Source organism: Esox lucius, chromosome 16, assembly GCF_011004845.1.
Source record: "Esox lucius isolate fEsoLuc1 chromosome 16, fEsoLuc1.pri, whole genome shotgun sequence".
NCBI classification, from domain to species: Eukaryota; Metazoa; Chordata; class Actinopteri; order Esociformes; family Esocidae; genus Esox; species Esox lucius.
The window spans coordinates 3,962,520-3,985,908 of NC_047584.1; the positions used below are offsets into that span (position 1 = coordinate 3,962,520).

The 23,389-nt window shown below is 39.6% G+C and overlaps 1 protein-coding gene across 1 annotated transcript in view; it reads right to left on the reverse strand.

The window, feature by feature from the left end:
• The window catches only part of fgf14 (fibroblast growth factor 14), a 231,629-nt gene extending 214,379 nt beyond the window's left edge, over nucleotides 1-17,250 (reverse strand). Inside the window, exon 1 of the mRNA XM_010904510.3 lies at nucleotides 16,426-17,250. Within this exon, the coding sequence (XP_010902812.1) occupies nucleotides 16,426-16,633 (208 nt within the window). The 5' untranslated portion in view covers nucleotides 16,634-17,250. The remainder of the gene's footprint in view (nucleotides 1-16,425) is intronic.
• Between the last annotated feature and the right edge of the window lie 6,139 nt (nucleotides 17,251-23,389).

Genomic DNA, 23,389 nt, shown 5'->3' on the forward strand with positions numbered 1-23,389 from the left:
GCAATCAGCCAAAGTGCTACTTTAAAACAGCGGGAGTGAAGCCTGAACAAACCAATACAGTCCGTTTGACAGAATAAAAGATCAAAAGCATTAAGAGGGTATCTCCCAAGTGACACCTTATTCCCTTTATAGTGCCCTAATTTTGACCCATGGGGGCCTGGTCAAAAGAAGTGCACTATAAATGATAGAGTTTGGGTGGCCTGGTGAGTACAAGCAGAGAACTAGTGGGTATACCTGTTAACACTGATTACCCTTGTTTCTCTACCCTTTAAACAAGGCCAGGCTGGGCATTCAAGGAGGATGACTGAGAGAATGATGCCGGTGGAGAGGAACAGCTTAATTTTAGTATGACCTCCAGTTGGCCAGGGAGACACGTGCAAAAGAAAACCATACTGTAGAGCTGCAGAGCCTCCCGTATAATACCTATATCTATGGCTTTTGTGCATGTTTGCTATATATCAATGTTACCGGTCAGAGCTAACATGATGTTCAGTTTATTTGCGATTTTGCCTTGTTGAATAGATTTTGCTTATTACTAGTTACTTATTTAAAATAAATAAAGAACCAGAAATCACTTCCAATGTTCAGTAACTCATTAATTTCCACCTGTCATGCTTGTTTTTTATGTGAGGTTTCCCCCTAAACATTCACCATTTCATCTTTTAGGACCCAGCAATAGAGAACATAACAGCCAGATGAAGTGCTCAATAGGGAGAATGTAGTTTCACCTTTACAGACTGCCCCAAAATCATTTATATTCTGTAATGATTTATATAGCTGCAAAATACTACTACAACCAATCTGTATATATAGGGTTTATTCTTAGCGCTTATATTCCTTAATCTCACATACTTACCACTTAATCTACTGTATATTAATGTACGTTGAATTAATTCAATTTGTGTAGTCTGTCCCTATATGCTGTCTTCCATTAGCAGCACATTAACACCAAGTAAAATTCTGGCTATGTGTAAACATACTTAACGATAAAAGGCCATTCTGTATCTTTTCAAAAAACAGACAGGGTAACTTTCAACCTTCTCAACATAACTTTTATCTTTGTGAACCCTTTGAATGTCCCTGGATGAATCATCCATTAACTACTAACTATCAATCAGTCTCCTTTTTACTTTTTATGAAGAAAGGAAGTCTTATGAGAAAAGTACAGTGTTGTTCTTATCCGTACATGTAGCCACATCACAACCTGTAACTGCATTACAATGTTAGGAGATTATTTGAAGTATATAAAATAAACACCTAACTAGAACTTAATCTTAGCTAATGTCCTCGCAATGTTCCCAGTTAACATTAGGCAGTCTTTGTACTATTTGGTAGATTCCCCCAGAGTCCCTATATTCTACACAAATGCTGTCAATAGTCTAGGACAATGTTTTCAACTCCCTGTCCCTCCATCCTTCATTGAGGTAAACCAGAGCATGGTGCAACAGTAAAGTACAATACAGCAGCTCTAGAAAATCACTGCGGCTATGCTGCCTTTCATGTGATAAGCAATCCCCCAGAGAACCAGGAAGTAACACAGAGACATGACATCAGAGGGAACCTACTTGCATATCCCTTCACAACAGCCTACCTGGTTTGTTATGGGAAGGGGGTATCAGCTAGATCCCATTATTGAGGAATGGTCAAAAATACAAGTGATTTATGGAAGCTATAGTCTCTAGGATAGTTGGAAGAAACTACATTTAGCCAAGGGACAGTTTTGGTGGAGCAGAAATAAAACCAAAAAGTGCAAATATTATCCCTTCATTAAATTATGACATGATTATAAAATGTCTTCTTTTTGGATGTTTAGTAATGTTTTCCATTTACCCTAACATAGCTTGAGAGGATCTGCAGAGAAGAACTCCCCAAATACAGGTGTGTCAAGCTTGTACCATCGTACCCAAGAAGACATTAAGCCTTAATCACTACTAATTGTGCTTCAACAAAGTACAGCGTAAACGGGTTTGAATACATTTGTAAATGTGATACTTCTGTTGTTGTTTTTTTATTCATTTGAATACATTAATTTGCTAAAAACCAATGCACTGAAAATATTCAGACCTTTTGCCATAACACTCCAAATTGAGTTCAGATGCATCCTGCGTCTTTTGAAAATTCCTGAGATGTTTCTAGAACTAGTTTGGAGGCAAATTCAATTGATTGAATATGATTTAATTGTGAAATGTAAGAAATTTGGAACCAACAAGACTGTACCTACAGCTAGCCGTCTAGCCAATCTAAGTATCCTGGTAAGAAGTACCTTGGTTAGGGAGGTGACGAAGAACAACCTGAAGCATACAGTCAAGACAACGCTGGAGGGGATTTGGGAAGTCAGTGAATGTCTTTGAGTGACCCAGCCACAGCTCAAACTTGAAATCCATTACAGGTATCTATGTTGATACCAGAAAATCACAGCTCACTGAGACTCCCTATCCAATCTGACGGAGCTTGAGAGGATCTACAGTGGAGAAGGGCAGAGACTTCCCAAATCCAAGTTTGCAAAGCTGGCATAAGCATACCCAAGAAGACTTTAAGCTGTGACTGCTGTCAAAGGTGCTTCGACAACATACAGAATAAAGGGTCTGATACTTATGTACATGATATACTTACAACATGTTTTCACTTCATCGTTACATGGTATTGCATATAGATTGATGCAACAAATGTTTTATATCAGTTATAAATTAAATCTATAACACAACAAAATCTAGTAAAAGTGTTGGGGTCAAAATACTTTCCAAAAAATCTGTATTTATTCAACAGACTCAATTGTGTAAATTCAGGTAGATCAGCAGTTCAGCTGTAGCAGTTCTGTATCTTAATGTAAATATTTTGAGCTCAAGTTAGGATACAGCCTTGATATAATATGTCTAGAAGGAGAGTTCTGGTCAAGTTAAAATGATTCCAGCTCCATTCACATACTGTGTACAGGGTTCAACACAAACCCCCACCCTTCACTTCTGTCTCCACTTCACCAGTCTCCTCTGATTCCTTGAGTCAATAAAAGATTTGCACACAAAAAATGCAAGGAGAAAGGGGAGTGACTGTCCACGCCTTTAAAAACATTCTAGGCCAGGTTTTGTTGAATACAGCAGGAGTTAGCGAATCCAGCCAAAACATAAGTGTTGGACCAGTATCTGAAAGGTCACTGATTCAAATACCAAAGCCATCAAGGTGAAAATCTGTCAGTGTTTACTTCAGCAAGGCACTTAACCCTAATTGCTCTTGTAAGTAGCTCTGGATCAGAGTGCTTGCCAAATGACTCAAATGTAAATGTAAAATGTGCGGCCATCAACCTATTACGGCAACTGTGACCTGAAAAAAAAACATTAAGCACTACTAGCACTACTATGGACACCCATATTCAATCAATCAACTATAGTAGTACTACTGGAAAGGCAGTTTATCTTTAACCTGCAATCTTAGGGTAATTAGCGATTATAAAGCTTCAAAATTCAAACAAGACGTTGCAGCAGAATAGAAAGATATATGGCAGTTATAAATCAAGATAGTGTGGCTTATGGAAAAAGGTTTGATATGTTCAGGGTAGGAGGAGGATGGGAATTTCAACTACTCCTGAACATGAGGATTTAAAAAAGAAATCACAATATCTACTGTGGCTCTTAAAAGTATTCAACTTTTCCACATTTTATTCTTACAACCTAAAATCTAAATTGATACAATTAGGAGTTTTTGCCACTGATCAACAAAAAAGTCCATTAAGTCAAACTGAATAAATCTGCAGTGGAAAATCCATTAACACCACCTTGCAAATGTTTGGAGTCACTTAAACATTTCCTTGTTTTCCATGAAAACACACATGAAATTAGTTTGAATAGGTAATATTGCAAAATTAATATGAAATATAGTCATTCACAAGGTTATAAATTATGATTTTTATTTGAAATAATAGTGCCCTTCAAACTTTGCTTTCATCAAAGAATCCTCTATTTGCAGCAATTACAGCCTTGCAGACCTTTGTGAAGAGATTTTACCCCATGCTTCCTTAAGCACCTCCAAGTAGTTTTAATGTCCTATTACTGTTTAATGTAACTGTTAGTGTTAATGCTCCATTTGTATAATATTAACATTAGATATAGAAATGTTTTCAATTTTATTAAGCGATTCTCACAAATACAATATTTCTTGGTTTTGGCTATGCAGTATATATAACTATTTTATTGCTATTAACCCATCCTGAAGCTTCATGTATATTAGCACAACTGGATTTCAATTACTATACTGACTAGTAACCACTAAATTGATAGTTCAAATTAAATAGTAACAGGAAAAAACCAGGGGCAGTTTCTCAAACCTCTATTTTGGGAGTAAACAGTCTTTGAACCTATAAGGCTTCTTCAGCTGTCCCCATATGATATAACCTTTAGAAGAACCCTTTTTGGTTCCATTCAATCATTGGAATGGTTCTACAATTATTCACAAATGAATCTACGCGGAATCCAAAAGGGTTCTACTTGGAACCATGAAGGATTCACCTGTGAGGACACTCAAAGAAACCTTTTTGAACCATGTTCCTTAAGAATGCACTGATACATGCCAATAGCACTTTTCTGCAGTGAACAAGATAGCCATACTTCCTTACCAGTGAAATGTATGCACTTTTAGAACCTCTGGATAAGAGTATCTTATAAATGTAAGTCCCTATCTCTTCCATCCCTATAATCCCAGACAAGGAAACAAACTTGATCTGCACAATGACAAAATTCAGGTCTCAGTGACACAGAAGATGTGTGAATTGACTTAAATCTCAATCTTCCTGGTAATCTTAAAATTAGTTTCCTAAATTTTGTAAAATGTTTACCTTCAGAGAAAATTAGGAAGACAGCATTCTGGATATATCTTCTGTATGGTAAAATCATCAGCAAACATAGAACACATTTGTAGTCACAGTTGTCAAAGATGTATATTCCCTACGCTTATCATATTTATCAACAATTTGAAAATGTAAATATTTCACAGTTCTCCCTCCCAAAAGGAGAACTAAACTACTGTACTACTAACTAAATTCCAGATCATCTGTTTATTTAAGAGAAAGGGGGAAGATTATGTGTCTGCGGATGCTGCGAAGAGTATTGTAATACCATTTAGCCTTTTACAGCAAGGCCATGAAGCATGTTATGAACTTTATAATAAGGGTTATATTATCAATGAAGATCGACCTAAATGAGGTTACATTAACACTAATCTCCCTTATTGTCATTTCACCTGCCTTCACTTCCTGGAAACAGATAATTGGCATGCAACCAAAATTTCAATAACAATATCAGTACAATTACTGCAGCTATGCTCATAAGAGGGATTCACGCAACTCCATTTATGGCTATGGATGAGTGACTGTCTCAGAGGTCTGCTACACAGCAAGTTCAAAGGATAGGCAACACACACTCACTGTTTTCTGTATATAAGTTGGTAATACACAGTGTCTAAACACTCAATATATCTTAAATAGCTAGGTATGCTGGACATAAAAATGAGAAATTGTTGAGCTAAAGTCCCCCATTAACCCAACACGTACTCCTCAGCCAAAGCAGAATGTAAAAAACAGCCAACTCAGGAATGTGTGTTTAAAAACCTCTTATTGCAGCTGATTGACTTAATATTTTAAGTTGACTCAAAAGTTTTTTACAGGTCAGTTTTGTTTGATTATGTTGAATTCGATATGATTGAAAGCCACATTATAGTTTTGAGAATTCTGTTTCACCATATGGCTATAACATGGAAGAGACAGACACTTGCTTTTTGATGGGGAGAAAAAAGGTTCTCCTATACTTCACACTACTATCCGTTGACTTTAGTCACTAAAATGTATAATCTTTAGAATTAGACTTAACTGATATTACCAAATCATGTAGAAATGCATTTTGTAGATTGACAATTTTCCAATTGCATTAGGCTGTTGAACTATGAAGCCATGCTGCCTCTCCAGCCAATTAGACACAATCTTGTACAGACCTCATAAGCTGAAACAAATCTCCAGAAAATTCAGATCGCTGAAGTAAGCATGTTATGTGCATGCTTAAGTGTATGCTGATGAGATTACATAAAGGCCCAATGGAAGTTGTAATGAATGTTATCTGCACAGCCTTTATAAATACCATTAATGCTGTGATTCCTACTCTGTAATGTCAGAAAATCTCACTCCCAATTTAAATGTGTGATTATGAATAATTTTTCAAGCTGTGAAATGACATGACCTAGTGGTGTTGTATTAGAAATGAATCTTTAGTAAATACTCAGATTTACTGTTATTGTTGTATATGAAAAGCTGAAGAACTATAATTTTGGATTAATATATGCAGGTTGTGTAAGAAAGAGAGGTGTAAAAGATACCACAGAGACATACACCAATCGGCCATAACATTATGACCACCTGCCTAATACTGTGCAGGTCCCCCTTTTGCCGCCAAAACAAAGACCTCTAAAGGTGTGCTGTGGTATCTGGCACCAAAATGTTAGCGGCAGATCCTTTAAGTCCTAGAAGTGGCAAGGTGGGGCCTCCATGGATTGGACTTGTTTGTCCAGCACATCCCACAGATGCTCGATTGGATTGAGATCTGGGGAATTCAGATGCCAAGTCAACACCTTGAACTTGTTGCTGTGTTCCTCAAACCATTCCTGAACCTTTGTGGCAGGGCACATTATCCTGCTGAAAGAGGCCAATGCCATCAGGGAATACTGTTGCCATGAAAGGGTGCACATGGTCTGCAACAAAGCTTAGGTAGGTGGTACGTGTCAAAGTAACATCCACATGAATGGCAGGACCCAAGGATTCCCAGCAGAATATTGCTCAAAGCATCAAACTGTCTCTGTCAGCTTGCCTCGTTCCCATAGTGCATCCTGGTGCCATGTGTTCTCCAGGTAAACAGGTACCCCAGTCTTACTGCCACAAATACACACATAAAGGTGCTGGTCATAAAATTTGAATATCATCAAAATGTTGATTTATTTCAGTAAAATCAATCAAAAAGTGAAACTTGTATATTATATTCATTCATTACACACAGACTGATATATTTCAAATGTATATTTCTTTTAATTGTGATGATTATAACTGACAACTAACGCATCTTCCTCTTCACAATACCCCATAGATTTTCTATAGGGTTAAGGTCAGGCGTGTTTGCTGGCCAATTAAGAACAGGGATACCATGGTCCATAAACCAGGTACTGGTAGGTTTGTCTTTAGCCCAGACGAGACGCTTCTGATGCTGTGTCTTGTTCAAGAGTGGCTTGACACAAGGAATGCGACAGCTGAAACCCATGTCTTGCATATGTCTGTGCGTGGTGGTTCTTGAAGCACTGACTCCAGCTGCAGCCCACTCTTTGTGAATCTCCCCCACATTTTTGAATGGGTTTTATTCCACAATCCTCTCCAGGGTGCGGTTATCCCTATTGCTTGTACACTTTTTCCACCACATCTTTTCCTTCCCTTCGCCTCTCTATTAATGTGCTTGGACACAGAGTTCTGTGAACACCCAGCCTCTTTAGCTATGACCTTTTGTGTCTTGCCCTCCTTGTGCAAGGTGTCAATGGTCATCTTTTGGACAGCTGTCAAGTCAGCAGTCTTCCCCATGATTGTGTTGCCTACAGAACTAGACTGAGAGACAATTTAAAGGTCTTTGCAGGTGTTTTGGGTTAATTAGCTGATTAGAGTGTGGCACCAGGTGTCTTCAATATTGAACCTTTTCAAAATATTCAAATTTTCTGAGATACTGAATTTGTCTGTGTGGAATGAATGTATACATTATACAAGTTTCACTTTTTGAATGGAATTACTGAAATAAATCAACTAATTTTATGACCAGCACCTGTACCAGAGCAATGGCAAGTCGAAAGTGTGGAGAAAAACCATACCAGCATATCTGGAAAACAGGTTTGGCATGTTGGGCAAGAAATTGTACTTCTACATTCTGGGTGTTTTGGGCATTTATGGAACTGGTTCACTTGTTTTCATTGATGATACAACTGCTGAGGGCAACAATGCCCAGAAAAAAACTAACTGAAGACAGCGGTAGTACAGGGCTGACAGAGCATCACCAGGGAAGATACCCGTGGTCTGTTGATGTCTATGTGTTTCAATGTCCAAAGACTTATGGACTACACTACAATATCATATCACAAAAACAATACTGAAAACATTGTTCAAACTTTGAATGCGGGACAGTGAAGTTCCTCTCAATCCACTAAGAGAATTATGACTATTTAACAAGCTGACAACTTTACCTCCTTGAAACACAGCATCACCTTGGACAGAGGAGAGGCAAATAACAATTCGCTGACCGCTCTCTGCCATTGACCACCACTAGTGTGTGGTGGTGTGAGTCCTCAAGGCAGCTAGCCAAAGGAGAGAGACCATTCTGTTACCTATCAGTTTCCTCTCTGTATGCAGCTCAGCCCTTTAAAGCAGCTACAGTAACTTAATAGCAGACTCAAGTATATTCATATCTGTCTGATGTGCTGTAGACAATACTTGAACTTGTTTGCTCGTACCCTCCTTTTAGCCTTCCTGTCTTTCTTTATTTAATCCATCCTTACCTTGCATTCTACTGGTAACTTACCTTTGAAGGTATGCTCAATTCAGTCCATGGATGGAAGACCAGATGCTGCATTTTAGAGGGCCAGTAGAGGGCACTCTTCCCGCTGATTTAAAAATATAATCCCAATGCCCCAGGGCAGTGAAGTGGACTTTGACTCACTGAAGAGGACTTGGAATTATGTAAGACAAATTTAACCATGGTGTCCTAGCTATATTTCCCCTGCTCTCAACCAGCTCATTTCTCTTACTTCTTCTGTAGCAAAACAAAACAAATTGTAAAGTAGTGGAACAAATGTATATTATATCCCTAACCCAATCAATAAGGTATATAATTTGCTGTCAATGAAAGTTCCAGCTAAATGATATTACCCCTTTCATTCCTCCTTTTTCCTATCATCTCATTCTATCAACTCCCGTTCCACCCACCTACACTCTACCCTTGCTTTACAGATTAGTATGTTAAGTTGATTTTATAACTGAAGGGAGGTGGAATTGAAGCCATGGTTTCTTGAATCCTGTCATTCTGCCGGTCAAATATCATATCAATAGTAACAATATACAGTAGTATGTATTTGGCTCGTGTTTCTCTTTGTATTTATTTCTGATGTGAAAAACTGTACACTAAATTTTCTTAATTGAGGGAGAAGAAAGTGTTAGAGATAATTAAATATAATACAGTAATGTTTGTGAAAACCATAGTAACAAGCAGTGAACGTGTGTGTGCTTGGGTTATTTTTAACAACCTTTTTGTTGTCATAACTGTTAAAGATCTTGTTTGAATCTCCTCCGACCCCTTTAATTATAGACTTGCAATCTGTTGCCAGGCTTTTTTCCCTCTTGACACAAATTGAAAAAGAATGGGTGCGCGACAAGCATGATATTTCTGCATTAAAGAAATCTAGGAAATTGATAGTTTTTCTCATATACTATTGAACTCTGATTTGCAAAGTCAAGGATTTTAGGTGTATTGTTTATACTGTGGTATTGAGACATGCTGTGAGGTAAAAGATACATATGAAAAAGTCTTCCAACAGCATAAATAGTTTAGTGCTAGTGTACTTTCACATTGCACTGTGGAGTCTCTTCTCCCACTGCCCAGCACAAAATGTGAGTGACTGCATATTTTTCTGTGTGTGTGTGTGTGTGTTTGTTGTGCACATGCAAGTATACGAAAAATAAAGGTCGGAGGATAATATTTCACTACTCATAGGCTTATGAGCCTGAGGTTTGACAGTGAGGCACACCATGAAAAAAAGCTAAGTTTAATAAAGAAAAATAATCCAATATTCAATTCAATCCAAGATTTTTGGCACCCTTGAGGAAGAGAGCAGAAAACGCCTGTATAAAATAAATCATAAAGAGGTCCCTACTGAGTGCGCGCCATGAACTAACACTAAGGCACTGCTCGCAAGTACAGCAGTGTCATTGCAGCCCGGAGTTCTAATCCAATCTGGGTTTGGGTAGTTGTTTATCAAGTATGGTTGCACCTTGTCATACATTGTGCCTGTGCGCTCAATTGAGGTTGTTGCGCCAGTGAATGTGTTTTTCTGGTGCAAGGGATTGTCTGCATTCATTTCCTGGTTGTGTGAAACATTTTACAAGAAGCAATACGGAAACAGATGGGCTTCAGATGACATATGGGTCGACTTACACTCACCCAAGTCAGCTGGAGATGCTGCGCTGAAGCAGAACCTTATTCCCTATTTGGACACCACAGTGGTGGTAACATTGTGAATAGTAATTAACTGGTAGAACAGCTGCAGTGTTTCCAGCACACAATTTTACTAAATGTACTTAATTAATCATAAAGTTCTACAAGACCACCAAAGGACGAACTACTGCAGTGATCCTAGTTGCTCAATTGTGGCAAGCAAAGATACTAAGATGTTCCATCCTAGCCTCACAAGACAAGTTGAAACATTCCTTCTGTGATAGCTGCAGGATCCTCAGGAGTTGGTCTTGATTTGGATTAAGAGACTGACGTTGCTAACTTAATTTGTCTTCCTTGTTGAACTTTTTTTTATTTCACCTTCATGTCACCGAGTAAGACAATATAGAACAAATTCTAATTTAGTGACAATCTGGACAATGGAATCACCAGAAGTGATTTCAATTCCAAATAAATACATGTTAAAAGACAATATGTAAAATGCAATATCCAAATGTCAATAAATAACACCAATGAATTACACTATATGAGGTAAAACATACAGTAATGACAGATAGTTAAGGTACTTAGCAGATGCATTGATCAGGCAGCACCTCAGAATGTTTCTGTGAGTGATGAAAGTGTCAAGTTTGAGAGACTTTTGCAATTCACTCCAGTCACGATCAGTCTCTCGCTTCGGCACATACAATGCCCTCAGAACACATTAATATCTCTATTTTGCTTTGGTATGGACTTAATTCATAACTGATTACATTTATTTTTGCTATCAATCCGTGCACAATAACCCATAATGATGAAGAGAAAATATGTTTCGAAAAGTGTACCAATTTATGCAAATGTATGCAAATGCATGCAATTTCGTGCCAATTTAAAATGAAATACCTTATGTAAATTATTATTCAGACCTTTTGCCATGACACTCCAAATATAGCTCTGATGCATCATGTGTCCTTTGATCATCATTGAGATGTCTCTGTAACTTGATTGCAGTCTACTTGTGGCAAATTCAATTGATTAGACATGATTTAGAAAGGCATACCCGTCACAGTACAGGTCAGAGCAAAACCAAGTCATGAAGTCCAAAGAACTCTCCCTAGACCTTCGAGATTGAATTGTGTTGAGGCATAGATAGGATGAAAACCAGTTCGAAAAGCCTATACAAATGATACACATTGCTATTTGAATAGCACAACATGATGCATTTTCACAGGACATAACACGTCAACCAGCAAACCCTGCCTTAAGTCTTAAAGTCCGGGGCTTAGCACCAAGTGAGATCTGGGATACTCGGCCATGGCCTACTGGCCGACTGGCACCAGTCTGTGTCAATGGAAACAAAACATAGCCTGGATTTGGGGTAAAACATCAGTGTTTGGCACCAGTGGAAACGAGGCATCAGAGAGGTTGTTAAAGAAAACCAGATCCAAAGTGCACGACAAAAAATATCCATCCTTCAGCACAACAACAACCTGAAGCACACAGCCAAGACAACGCTGGAGTGGCTGTGTAAGAACTTTGAGAATGTCCTTGAGTGGCTTGCCAAAGCACAGACTTCAAGCCCATTGAACCTCAGTGGGGAGACCTGAAGTTCAAATTTCACCAATACATCCTTTCTGAAAAAACTTGAGAAGATCTACAAGGAAGAATGGGACAAAGTGCCAAAATTAAGGTGTGCAAAGACAGCTGAAGCATACCCTAGAAGACTAGGACACCGACTATGCAGTACCTGACCAAGTAATTATACGATATACGGTATCTCATTACATGTGTGCCTTCTGGGCATAAGGGACCAACATGTGAATAGAATCAAAGCACTTATCTTATGTATAAATGTGCAATAAAGGCAAATGCAAGTACAAATGGCAATTCTAAATCTGCAATGAAGGAAAATTGAAGGTGCGAGGTAGCATGTGCAACTGAAATGCAGAGATAGCAGCAATGAGGTTCCTCCCGAGGTAGACATGATAATGTATGTACTAAAAATGTCCTTATCAGACTTTGCAAAGCAATGTCAGAGTCCAGTAGTACAAAGAGAGTAGTGCAACAAGGTCCCTGGAAGGTAGTACTAAGCCGTGGGTGGGTGGGTATGGTTATTGCTGGGTCAACTCAATAAATAGTTCAATTTATTAAACTACATAGATGGAACTGGGTGCTTTTGACTGGGGGTCCCTAGGAACTCCCAAAATAGTGGTATGTTTAAAAAGAAAAACAATAATTAAAACAAGAAAAACTGAAAACAATAATATGAAGTTCATTAGAAACAAATTGATTGACAAAGTCAGAAAAATTGTAAAATACAAAATAAAGCACCTGTGAGAGATGACAAAAAGTACACCACAGGGGTCTGCGGGTACCCCAGTCGGTAGGATGAGGGTTAAGTTACACATTATGTGTCCCATGAACTCAGCTGTGGTTCTTAGCCAGGAAATACATTCACCTCTAGTCTGGGTGTACTGGCTTAAACTTACAGGTTGAGAAAGCAGTGCGATAAGAAGCACAGTGGCTTGGGACCATACTTCAGAGGAAATGCAGTTCTTGCGATGAAACAGGGCCATAACTGCAAGTTAGACACCATGAGAATGGGGAGGGGAGAAAATGTAGGGGCTTTCATGCCCTTTAATTCAAAAATTACAGCTGGAGTTTATCAATCAAATCGCCAGGGTTAGAACTTCCAAGTCTATTCTATTGAATTCCATAACATTTTCTGAATTCTCTGTCATGCTACCTGTTATTTTATCCCTATCCCCTAAACCTCAGACTGTTAAATTAAGAGAATTGAGCATGAAGATCAATGGAACAATGTCCCTCTGACTGGTATCAAAGAGTTAGTGTGGGGTCTGGGTTAGGGGGTGTATTGGGCCCTATATTGGTCTTCTGTCAATTTAGGATTTAAACTGATCCTATGTCATTGTGACTTGAATTCTGTTTTGATATGGGTTGTCTGGTAGTGTTGTGAACAATTCCATTTCAAGTATGCTGAAATTCCAATTTCAATTAATGGAAAATTTGTGAGAGGAATTGGAAATTTGGTTGGCTTTTTGAATTGACTGAAAGTGAAATGGAATTGACCCCAACCCTTGTTGTGTGCTGAACAGACAGGAAGCAGACAGGGCTGTCACAGCTCATCACGTTTACAGTTTGGAATCGGCAGCTAAAATAACACTACACCCTTTGATATGTGCTGACAGGAGGGAAATGCATAGTGTTTGGGTTTCCTTCTATCCATACTAATGATAATTGAGATGAACCACTTATATTTTCGAAGTATTGTTGAATTGATGCGACAAATGCAATTTCAAAGCTCTCTGCATCCCAGATACCAGAAAGCAAGGCCTTCTTCTACTCATCTGTATCAAATTATCTACTGTGATTGATAAGTTGGAGTACTCTGTACTTTTCTTGATCAATCTTAAGGTAACATACATTTCTGGCTTGCACTAGCACACACTTCACGCCTAAGAATGACGTGTACAAAATAACTTATTCAAATCTACGTCTGGCATCTAACACTACTTAATGTCATGATGTAAATGAAGAACAACCTGCCTCAGAGAAACTGAGATCTATTTTTTGTGCCTCTGCTATGGGGTTTTGCTCAAATAACAAAACTAATCAGCTTTCCTTCATCCCCCGCAAAAACAAATGTTTACCTCACACCTACAGCACAAAATACACAACACTTACACAAACTAGTCCCAACTGCTCTTTGGCCTCTGCCAGGCAAATATTATCCAACACCAGACCATCTGAAATAGCCATCTGCTGGAGCAGAATGCTACAGAAAGTGGACATTAAACATTTGCAATACTTACTCCACATAGGCAAATAAAGTGTGTGTGTAAATAGCATATTAGTGAGTGTGTTCCTGCATGTACGTGCATGAGTGTGTCTGAAGATTGCGAGAATGAAGAGTGAAAGAGAAGAGAGATAAATCCATTTAAACTGAGGTTTCTAACTGGGTTGACAAACCCACTCGTAAATGTCAGTGATGTTACCAAGAATGGTTATGCTTCTTGGTGCTCTCTGAGTTATGTTTCTAAAAATACTGTGCTGTGGCTCCACCGCTAGCCTAGGCCTGAGCTGGCCAACACAGCATTGCATGGGCTTCATTAATAACTGAGTTCCAAATGCCACCCTATTTCCTATATTGGGCAGAGCTTTTGACCAAGGCCCATAGGCTAGGGATTATGGTACAACTTAGGACGGGTAGAGGGTAACCTTCTCTCCTGCTTCTGCGTCCGTAATGACTCTGGGAAACAGAACCAAATGATTTGCTACCTGCAATTGTATGTTTATTAATTGATTTGTCATAACCTGTTTGACTGTATGGATCTTGAAACCACTGAGGTGCTGAGCCCATTTCATCCCCTTCTGCATCCATAACTATGTCTGTGAAACAAAAATAGCTGATGCTTCAATATTTATTTCAAATAGGTTCTATGCATATGCATAGGGGAGAATAAAGACATGTTGGTCTATAGGCTTGCTTTGCTATCTTTACACTTAGCTTCAAAACAATTGTTTCTATCCAAAAGACATTCACAGACCCAAACTGTCAACAGGCTTTCAGCAGGGGTTTCAATAGCTTGCAAATGCCCTGATGAATATTTTAGTCCTCTGGAAACATAAAAAAGCTACAGCTGGGTCCTATAATGTACACAAAGACACTATTTTATGTTATCCTTAGTGTGCAGTTAATTAAATTAAAACACAATATAGGTGTAGCCTACACACGGCATGATAGAGGGGAAAACAAACCAGAGACAACTGATGGTTGTCGCTACGATGGATCTGCTGTGCGGATTTGGTTACTATAATCCCCAGAATGGCACTTGTAGAAGTTCATATAATTTGCTGCATCTAGTTTCTCTGCGAGATGCTCCTTAAAAGCCGCACAAGATTCTTGAGGTTGCCGCACACTCACAAGGCAATAATGCCACTCTATTATTTATATTTACCCTAGTGATAGTTGTCTTTATTTATCATTATTCTATTCTGAGAATTTGACAAAAGTAGGACTACCGACTGACTATTCCGTTGTTATTTTGCAGTGTCAGCAATATAGGCAATATAGCCACAGCGTAATGATCTATGCTGCAGTAGCCTGGCCTACCAATGTGGAGTAAAGAAAATGAAACAGTCCCCTGCTAAGCACTTCAACTTAAAACACGAGGTTATAACCATTGTTGGCTGTCTGATCAAAATGCTCTTTCATAACAGCAGCCTGTTGAAAGAAAGGTAGTTGCCACTGGCTAAAAATCCTTGGTGCTTTGAGAACGATCACTTTTATTGATCAGCCAAGCAGAGGTCTGGGCCTGTTAAGAGGTATAATGGTCAATATTAAGATGGAAACCGATAACGTAATGTAGAATCAAATCAAATTATCATGTTTATTAAGTGTTTTGTTGTTGTTTTTCGACTGGAAAAAATACATTTTGTTGAAAGAGCGCATTAAAGCTCCAGTATTATTCTTATCTCAAAAAGCATTCCATAAAAAAGACTACATAAGATAATCCATCCCTTTTAATAGTGATATCAATATTGCAACATTTATTGATGATTGTGAATAATGAGACATTGTCTGGCTGGCTCAACTAACAAGCTCGCCAAAAAACATAGTAAATCGAGCCTAGTAAATCGAGGGGCAAGTGTTGCGGGGGTAATACAGTATTGCTGCAGCAAGCCCGATAATTACAACCTAGCTGGTTAAAACGAGAGACAGTAGAACAGACAGCTCGGTGAGACACGGCAAGCTATTAGCATATTATCCCACTCTTATCAAACGTGGTTAAATATAATGTGACTGGGCGCTATTTAAAAAGTTAAGAGATCATGCATTGGTTTGCAGGGGGCTTTTTCTTGTGTGTGTGTGAGTGTGTGTGTGTGTGTGTGTGTGTGTGTGTGTGTGTGTGTGTGTGTGTGTGTGTGTGTGTGTGTGTGTGTGTGTGTGTGTGTGTGCGTGTGTGTGTGTGTGTGTGCGCGCACGCTCTGTCTGTGCGCTACGCGTCCCCATTCCAGGGCTTACCGACGGGGTATAGCCGCTCTACAGGATAAGTTATTCCCCCCCTCTTCACTGCATCCACTCGCTGCACAAACATCATTGCAGATCTATTACCCCACAAACAAACGTACAACACACACACACATTGCAGTCTAACACTGGTAAGAGCAACGAACAGAATTGCAAAGGTCTTACCTTCTGGGTTCTTGTTTTTCTTAAGACTCTTGCCACAAAGACACTGCAGCATATGCGTTCCTTTGCTGAAAATGTTCCAAAGAAACCACATTGATTTGGGCGAAGAGCAATCCTGTGGCTTAAACACCCAGATATAGATGAGATCCTTGCGGTTGCATAATAACACAATTGTTTCAGTTTTCCAGGACAGGGCTACCAAATGTATCATAGAAAAATAGGTAAAATCCGAGTCTTAGGCGTTTTCATTCACGTGGTGAAAATATTTATCTGTCCGAGTTCACAATAAAGGTGTCTTTTTCTTCTTCTGGCGTATAAACGATGCCACCTCGGAGAGTCGGTAATAAAAAATATACTCTATAAATTGCATGTGTCGCACCGGGAGACTTGCTGTCTGTAAACAAACAGAACTAACATGAAAACAGTGAAAAACGGCAGATTTCCGAGGAGAAAACCATTGCCTATTAGTTCATCACTCTGAGGAGAGGAGGGAGGATCTGTACAGCATCAAAAGCCAGGGAAGGATGCATCCTATGCACACGCACAGACTGCAACGATAGCCCCAACAAAACAACACATTGCCAAATCAAGTCACTTCACTTCGTGTGGTTTCTTCGTCAGAAACCAATTGTTTGCTGAAGTAAAATACCCACAACCCCAGTTTACATATCTTTTTTGCTCTTACTGCAATGTTCGCAAAGACAGGTTTGCTTCCTTTGGTAGAAGGCTCTGTTCTATCCTGAAAGCTTCTGGGTGGTTAATATTTCTTATCTGAAGGGTTTTTCTCTCAATTGTTTAACAAATGCACCAACGTAAAGTGGCCAACGGCGCGCCTGGTAAAATATTTGGAGGTATTTCGCTTCGCCTTGGATGTCTAGTTAGAAATAGATAGGGAGGAGGGGTAGCAATTGAAAGATTGGCTTTCCATTACGTAAACACGTGGTTTCGGCGCCGTCATATCGCGGATGCTTTCAGGAATTTTGTGAAGAGACAGACTTGTCTCAATGACTGATTCAATTACTTCCCACAATGTGTGTTATGCCAAACTGATATTCGGTATTAAGGTTCGACTCGTTTTGTATTTAATGCCATCATCTTAATACAACGCCTTTATAAGCTATTTTATGACATTTCAAAGATTTAATCCGTGTGTCTCTAATCCAGATTGTTAAACTGCCGGGTAAAGGCGATTACTTAATGTCCATTGTTTCGGTTTTATCATTAACGTATTGTAGCATATAGTCTATGACAGCACCCGTTCTATGAAAAAGTCACAGGTGCTGGTACTCTCATGCGATAAACAACGCGCGATGCTTGTGGGTAATGACAGGTAGGCCTAGTGATCTAAACCAGCATTTCTCAAAAGATGGTACATAGAAATGTCATTCTGTTCTATGTTTTGAAAGACTTTAAGTGAAACATAAACGTCAAAAGGTCAATTATTGTTATGTGACATTGGTTTTATGTTGCTGAATATTATTGAAAAAGCATTCATATTTGGTAGTCACCTGCTGCAAGAACATTTTAAGCCTATTGGGTCAGGCAACCAGCTTTTGGAATTTGTCCCATTCTTCACAGTTTTTCTACAGGTTGTACAGTTTGTTTGAACTACGCTTGTGGACTGCATTTTTCAGATAGTTTCACAGATTCTCAAAAGGTTACAGATAAGGACTTTGACTGGGACACATTTGTGCTCTTGAAGCCCTCCCCCATTATCCTACATCCATTCTTCCTGAAGTATGCCATCACCATACTTCACTATAGAGAAGGGTTGCCTTGAGGCATGGGAAGTGTTAGGTTTGAGTGGTCTATCTTTGTCATCTGACCTGCTTCCACTTTCATGCTAGAAAACTCCAAGCATGGTTTCACATAGTACATTTTGAGTAACAACTTTTTGGCCACCCGCACATACAGGCCAGTATTAAGCAGAGCTCTTGATGAGACTGAACTGTGCCCCATTACTTCACTCCCAGCCACTGAACTCCATAGCTCCTTCAAATTGACTGTTGGACGTTTAGTGGCTTCTATGCAGCTTCTACTTCCTGGTTATTTATTTTCCTAATGCAGTCATGTGTATTACATCTAACTTTTGTAAAATGGTCTTTAATCTTCATTTCCAATGATAGTTGTGAGGTTTCAATTCAGAAAATGTGACCGCTACTTTAATTGTTCTGAGGTGGTGGCCAATAGTGTGGTAATTGTTTCATCATTAGGTCTTTCCCTATCCTGTGATCAGGAAATATTCTGAGACAGTTGGACATATTCTAACACATTCCATTTATTACACTGGATATTGGATAACATTCTTTTTCATCACGTGGATGGCAGGGTGCATGTGCGTTGCTCACCTGGTGAACACAAAAAGGTGTGAAGTGCAGAAAACGTATGGTCGCTTTTAGGGTTATGTATTGTTTGAAATTGGGACACATTACATATATTAAAGGGCACTTACTATGGTTGGCAAGTAGGGGGCAGAGAGACGTGGTCGCGATGCGTTGGAACTGAATTCGATCTAAACAAACACCTGCGCGTTCTCGTAACTCTTGAAGGAAAAGTCATGTTTTAGTAATTTATCTTGTTTTCCAGGTCGGTAATGTACAATAGTACACTAGACATTTCGATACTTGCCTGTTAAAGTGTATGTAGAGAGTTGGAAAAGCATAGTCATTTTATAACTATGAACTAGACAGAAACCCCATGTTGAATGTAAAATGCCATGATGCCTTCCTTTGAAATTTTTTAAACTATTTGTTACAGTACTGTATGAACGTTTTATTTTCGAAAACAACACCCCCGAAAATATCCCTAGGAATAATATAATTGAATTTTGTAATTGTATTGTTTAGGAACTTTGCAGTTGTTGCACTGGATAGCGATTAGCTAGTTCCTGTTAGCTGACTCCATTTAGCTGTATGCTAGCTCCAGTCAAGTGTTTGTTAGTATCGGTTAGCACTTTGCTAGCTTGCTCAGCCATGTTATATTCGTGTTAACGTTATGGTAATTTGGAATTGTCTAATCCTTACCAGATTTTACTACACTAGCCGAACATGAAGGCGTTTTACACATAAGTACAACATTACTGCTGTGTAAGAACTTTGTGAAATGTCTGATGTAAAAAGGGCTTGACAAAATTACATTTGATTGACTGATTTTTTGCACATCATTGCATTCTGTATCTATTGGCATTTTACGCAGCATCCCAAGCATCCCACAAACAACTAACAGGTGTTGCCACTATTGTCAGGTAAAACAGGTCAGAGAAGCCTGTTCAAAATGTGTATGTCCCTAATGAAAATATCCAATATGTTCAGCATCATGAACAGGTAATGCAATTCACCCTATAGATTAGATAGAGGAACTCCATCCAAACGGTGTACATTTCTCTCCATCTAAATATACAGCAACCACTAAAACTGCTAAAAAGATCAACGCCTTTCTATTCATTATTATCTATATAAATCACATTTCCTATTGCAGCAACAATTTCCCGCTGTGAGAAACTGGTCCAATTAGGATCCTTCACCTTTTTCCAGGACTGCATGTAACAGTACCCCTGCTATTTCGATTTCAGGCTCAGAGACTGTTTGTGAGAGCATCCTCTGGGGACACTAGGCCTGTTGGTGTTGGAGTTGCCAATGACTACTGTTGCTGGTGCATTGACGCTTGTCTCTGAGAATTGGTTCATTTTCCATCACAGATTTAATTGGAAAAGAAAACAACTCTTTGTTTACAGCTTCAGCCCCAGGGTGAATTCCTCCCTTAAGTACAGATCTAGAATCAGTTTCCTCACCCCCGTTTCTAACCTTAACTATAGTAGATAAAATGTTTTACTGTCTCTAGATCAGGGTTAAGTGGTTTGATTGAACTAATCTGGAAGATCACAGCTATATAATACAAATCAAGTGAGTAGTCGCAAGGTAACCATGGTCAACTATGAGTTTAACTGAGTAAATTGGTACAAAAAGACTTCACCCTGTAGCCAGGTAGAAAATATAGTTACTTCAAACATTCATAAGTAATACCTAACCCAAATATCATATCTTAACCCTTACTCAAACAGTCCAGAATACATGTCTAACCTTCACCTTTACACCAGGGATATCGAATTCTGACTCTGGAAGTAAAAGCAAACATCAGGAATGCCTCAGCCTGTCAGCCCCACATGCTATTTTTTTAAATATATATATATATATATATATATACAGTATCTCACAAAAATGAGTACACCCCTCACATTTTTGCAAATATTTTATTATATCTTTTCATGTGACAACACTGAAGAATTTATACTTTGCTACAATGTAAAGTAGTGAGTGTACAGCTTGGATAACAGTGTACATTTGCCGTCCCCTCAAAATAAAACAACACACAGACATTAATGTCTGGCAACAAAAGTGAGTACACCCCTAAGTGAAAATGTCCAAATTGGGCCCAATGTGTCAATATTTTATGTGGCCACCATTATTTTCCAGCACTGCCTTAACCCTCTTGGGCATGGAGTTCACCAGAGCTTCACAGGTTGCCACTGGAGTCCTCTTCCACTCCTCCATGACGACATCACAGAGCTGGTGGATGTTAGAGACCTTGTGCTCCTCCACCTTCCGTTTAAGGATGCCCCACAGATGCTCAATAGGGTTTAGGTCTGGAGACATGCTTGGCCAGTCCATCACCTTTACCCTCAGCTTCTTTAGCGAGGCAGTGGTCATCTTGGAGGTGTGTTTGGGGTCGATATCATGTTGGAATACTGCTCTGTAATCCAGTCTCTGAAGGGAGGGGATCATGCTCTGCTTCAGTATGTCACAGTACATGTTGGCATTCATGGTTCCCTCAATAAACTGTAGCTCCCCAAGGCCGGCAGCACTAATGCAGCCCCTGACCATGACACTCCCACCACCATGCTTGACTGTAGGCAAGACACACTTTTCTTTGTACTCCTCACCTAGTTGCCGCCATACATGCTTGACACCATCTGAACCAAATAAGTTCATATTAGTCTCATCAGACCACATGACATGGTTCCAGTTATCCATGTCCTTAGTCTGCTTGTCTTCAGCAAACTGTTTTCAGGCTTTCTTGTGCATCATCTTTAGAAGAGGCTTCCTTCTGGGATGACAGCCATGCAGACCAATTTGATGCAGTGTGCGGCGTATGGTCTGAGCACTGACAGGCTGACCCCCCACTCCTTCAACCTCTGCCGCAATGCTGGCAGCACTCATACGTCTATTTCCAATAAACAACCTCTGGATATGATGCAGAGCAACGTGCACTCAACTTATTTAGTCAACCATGGCGAAGCCTGTTCTGAGTGGAACCTGTCCTCAATTTCAGGGTTTTGGCAATCTTATAGCCTAGGCCATCTTTATGTTGAGAAGCAACTCTTTTTTTTCAGATCCTCAGAGAGTTCTTTGCCATGTAACACACCTGCTACCCATTCACACCTGAGACCTTATAACACTAACTAGTCACATGACACCAGGGAGGGAAAATGGCTAATTGGGCCCAATTTGGACATATTCACTTAAATAGACATATATACAGTGGATATAAAAAGTCTACACACCCCTGTTAAAATGCCAGGTTCTTGTGATGTAAAAGAATGAGACAGAGATAAATCATGTCAGAACCTTTTTCACCTTTAATGTGACCTATAACACGGAAAAGTCAATTAAAAAACAAATTGAAAACTTTGAGGGGAAAAATTTAAAACTCACAATAACCTGGTTGCATAAGTGTGCACACCCTTAAACTAATACTTTGTTGAAGCACCTTTTGATTTTATTATAGCACTCAGTCTTTTTGGGTAGGAGTCTATTAGCATGGCACATCTTGACATGGCAATATTTGCCCATTCTTCTTTGCTAAAGCACTCCAAATCTGTCAGATTCCATGGACATCTCCTGTACACAGCCCTCTTCAGATCACCCCACAGATGTTCAATTGTATTCAGGTCTGGGCTCTGGCTGGACCATTCCAAAATGTTAATCTGCTTCTGGTGAAGCCATGCTTTTGTGGATTTGGATGTGTGCCGTTGTCGTTGTCGTGCTGAAAGGTGAACTTTCCCTCCACCCTGACTAAGGCCCCAGCTGAAGAAAAACAGCCCCAAAATATGATGCTGCCACCACCATGCTTCACTGTGTGTTCTTTGGGTGATATGCAGTGTTGTTTTTGCGCCAAACATACCGTTTGGAATTATGGCCAAACATATCAACCTTGGTTTCATCAGATCATAACATATTTTCCCACATGCTTTTGGGAGTCTTGATGTTTGTTTTCTTGCAAACTTCAGCCGGGCTTGGATGTTTTTCTTTGTAAGAAAAGGCTTCCGTCTTGCCATCCTACCCCATAGCCCATTCATATGAAGAATACAGGAGATTGTTGTCACATGTAGCACACAGCCAGTACTTGCCAGAAATTCCTGCAGTTCCTTTAATGTTGCTGTAGGCCTCTTAAGCCTCTCTGACCAGTTTTCTTCTCGTCTTTTCATCAATTTTGGAGGGACATTCAGTTCTTGGTAATGTCTCTGTTGTTGTAGTGAACACCAGGACCAGAGTAGTGTGGGTCCAATTGCAGAAGTGCAATGGTAGGTTTTATTGTTTACGTCGCACAAGGGAGTAGGCAAGCACACAAATGATGAAGACAGGCAGAGAGTCGGAAACCGGAATATCAGTCCTTGAAGGCGAAGGCACAGGCAGGGAGGAGCAGAGACGCGAAACCGAGAAGCAGGCAAGTAGGTCAGGATGCCGGGTGATCAATCCGCGGAGGCTATAGTACAGGACGGGAGAGACGGCAAGGATATCCAGGGGCAGGCAGGGAGGTCGGTATTCCGGGAAGGCAGTCCGTACAGGCAACGACACAGGTAGAGTAGGCAGGGAGATACACGACGGGGCGGACAAGCAGGTCAAGACGCAGGGTTCTGGAAACGAGGAGAGAGGACGGGACAAGAGGGCAGAGAACACAACAGGCTGGG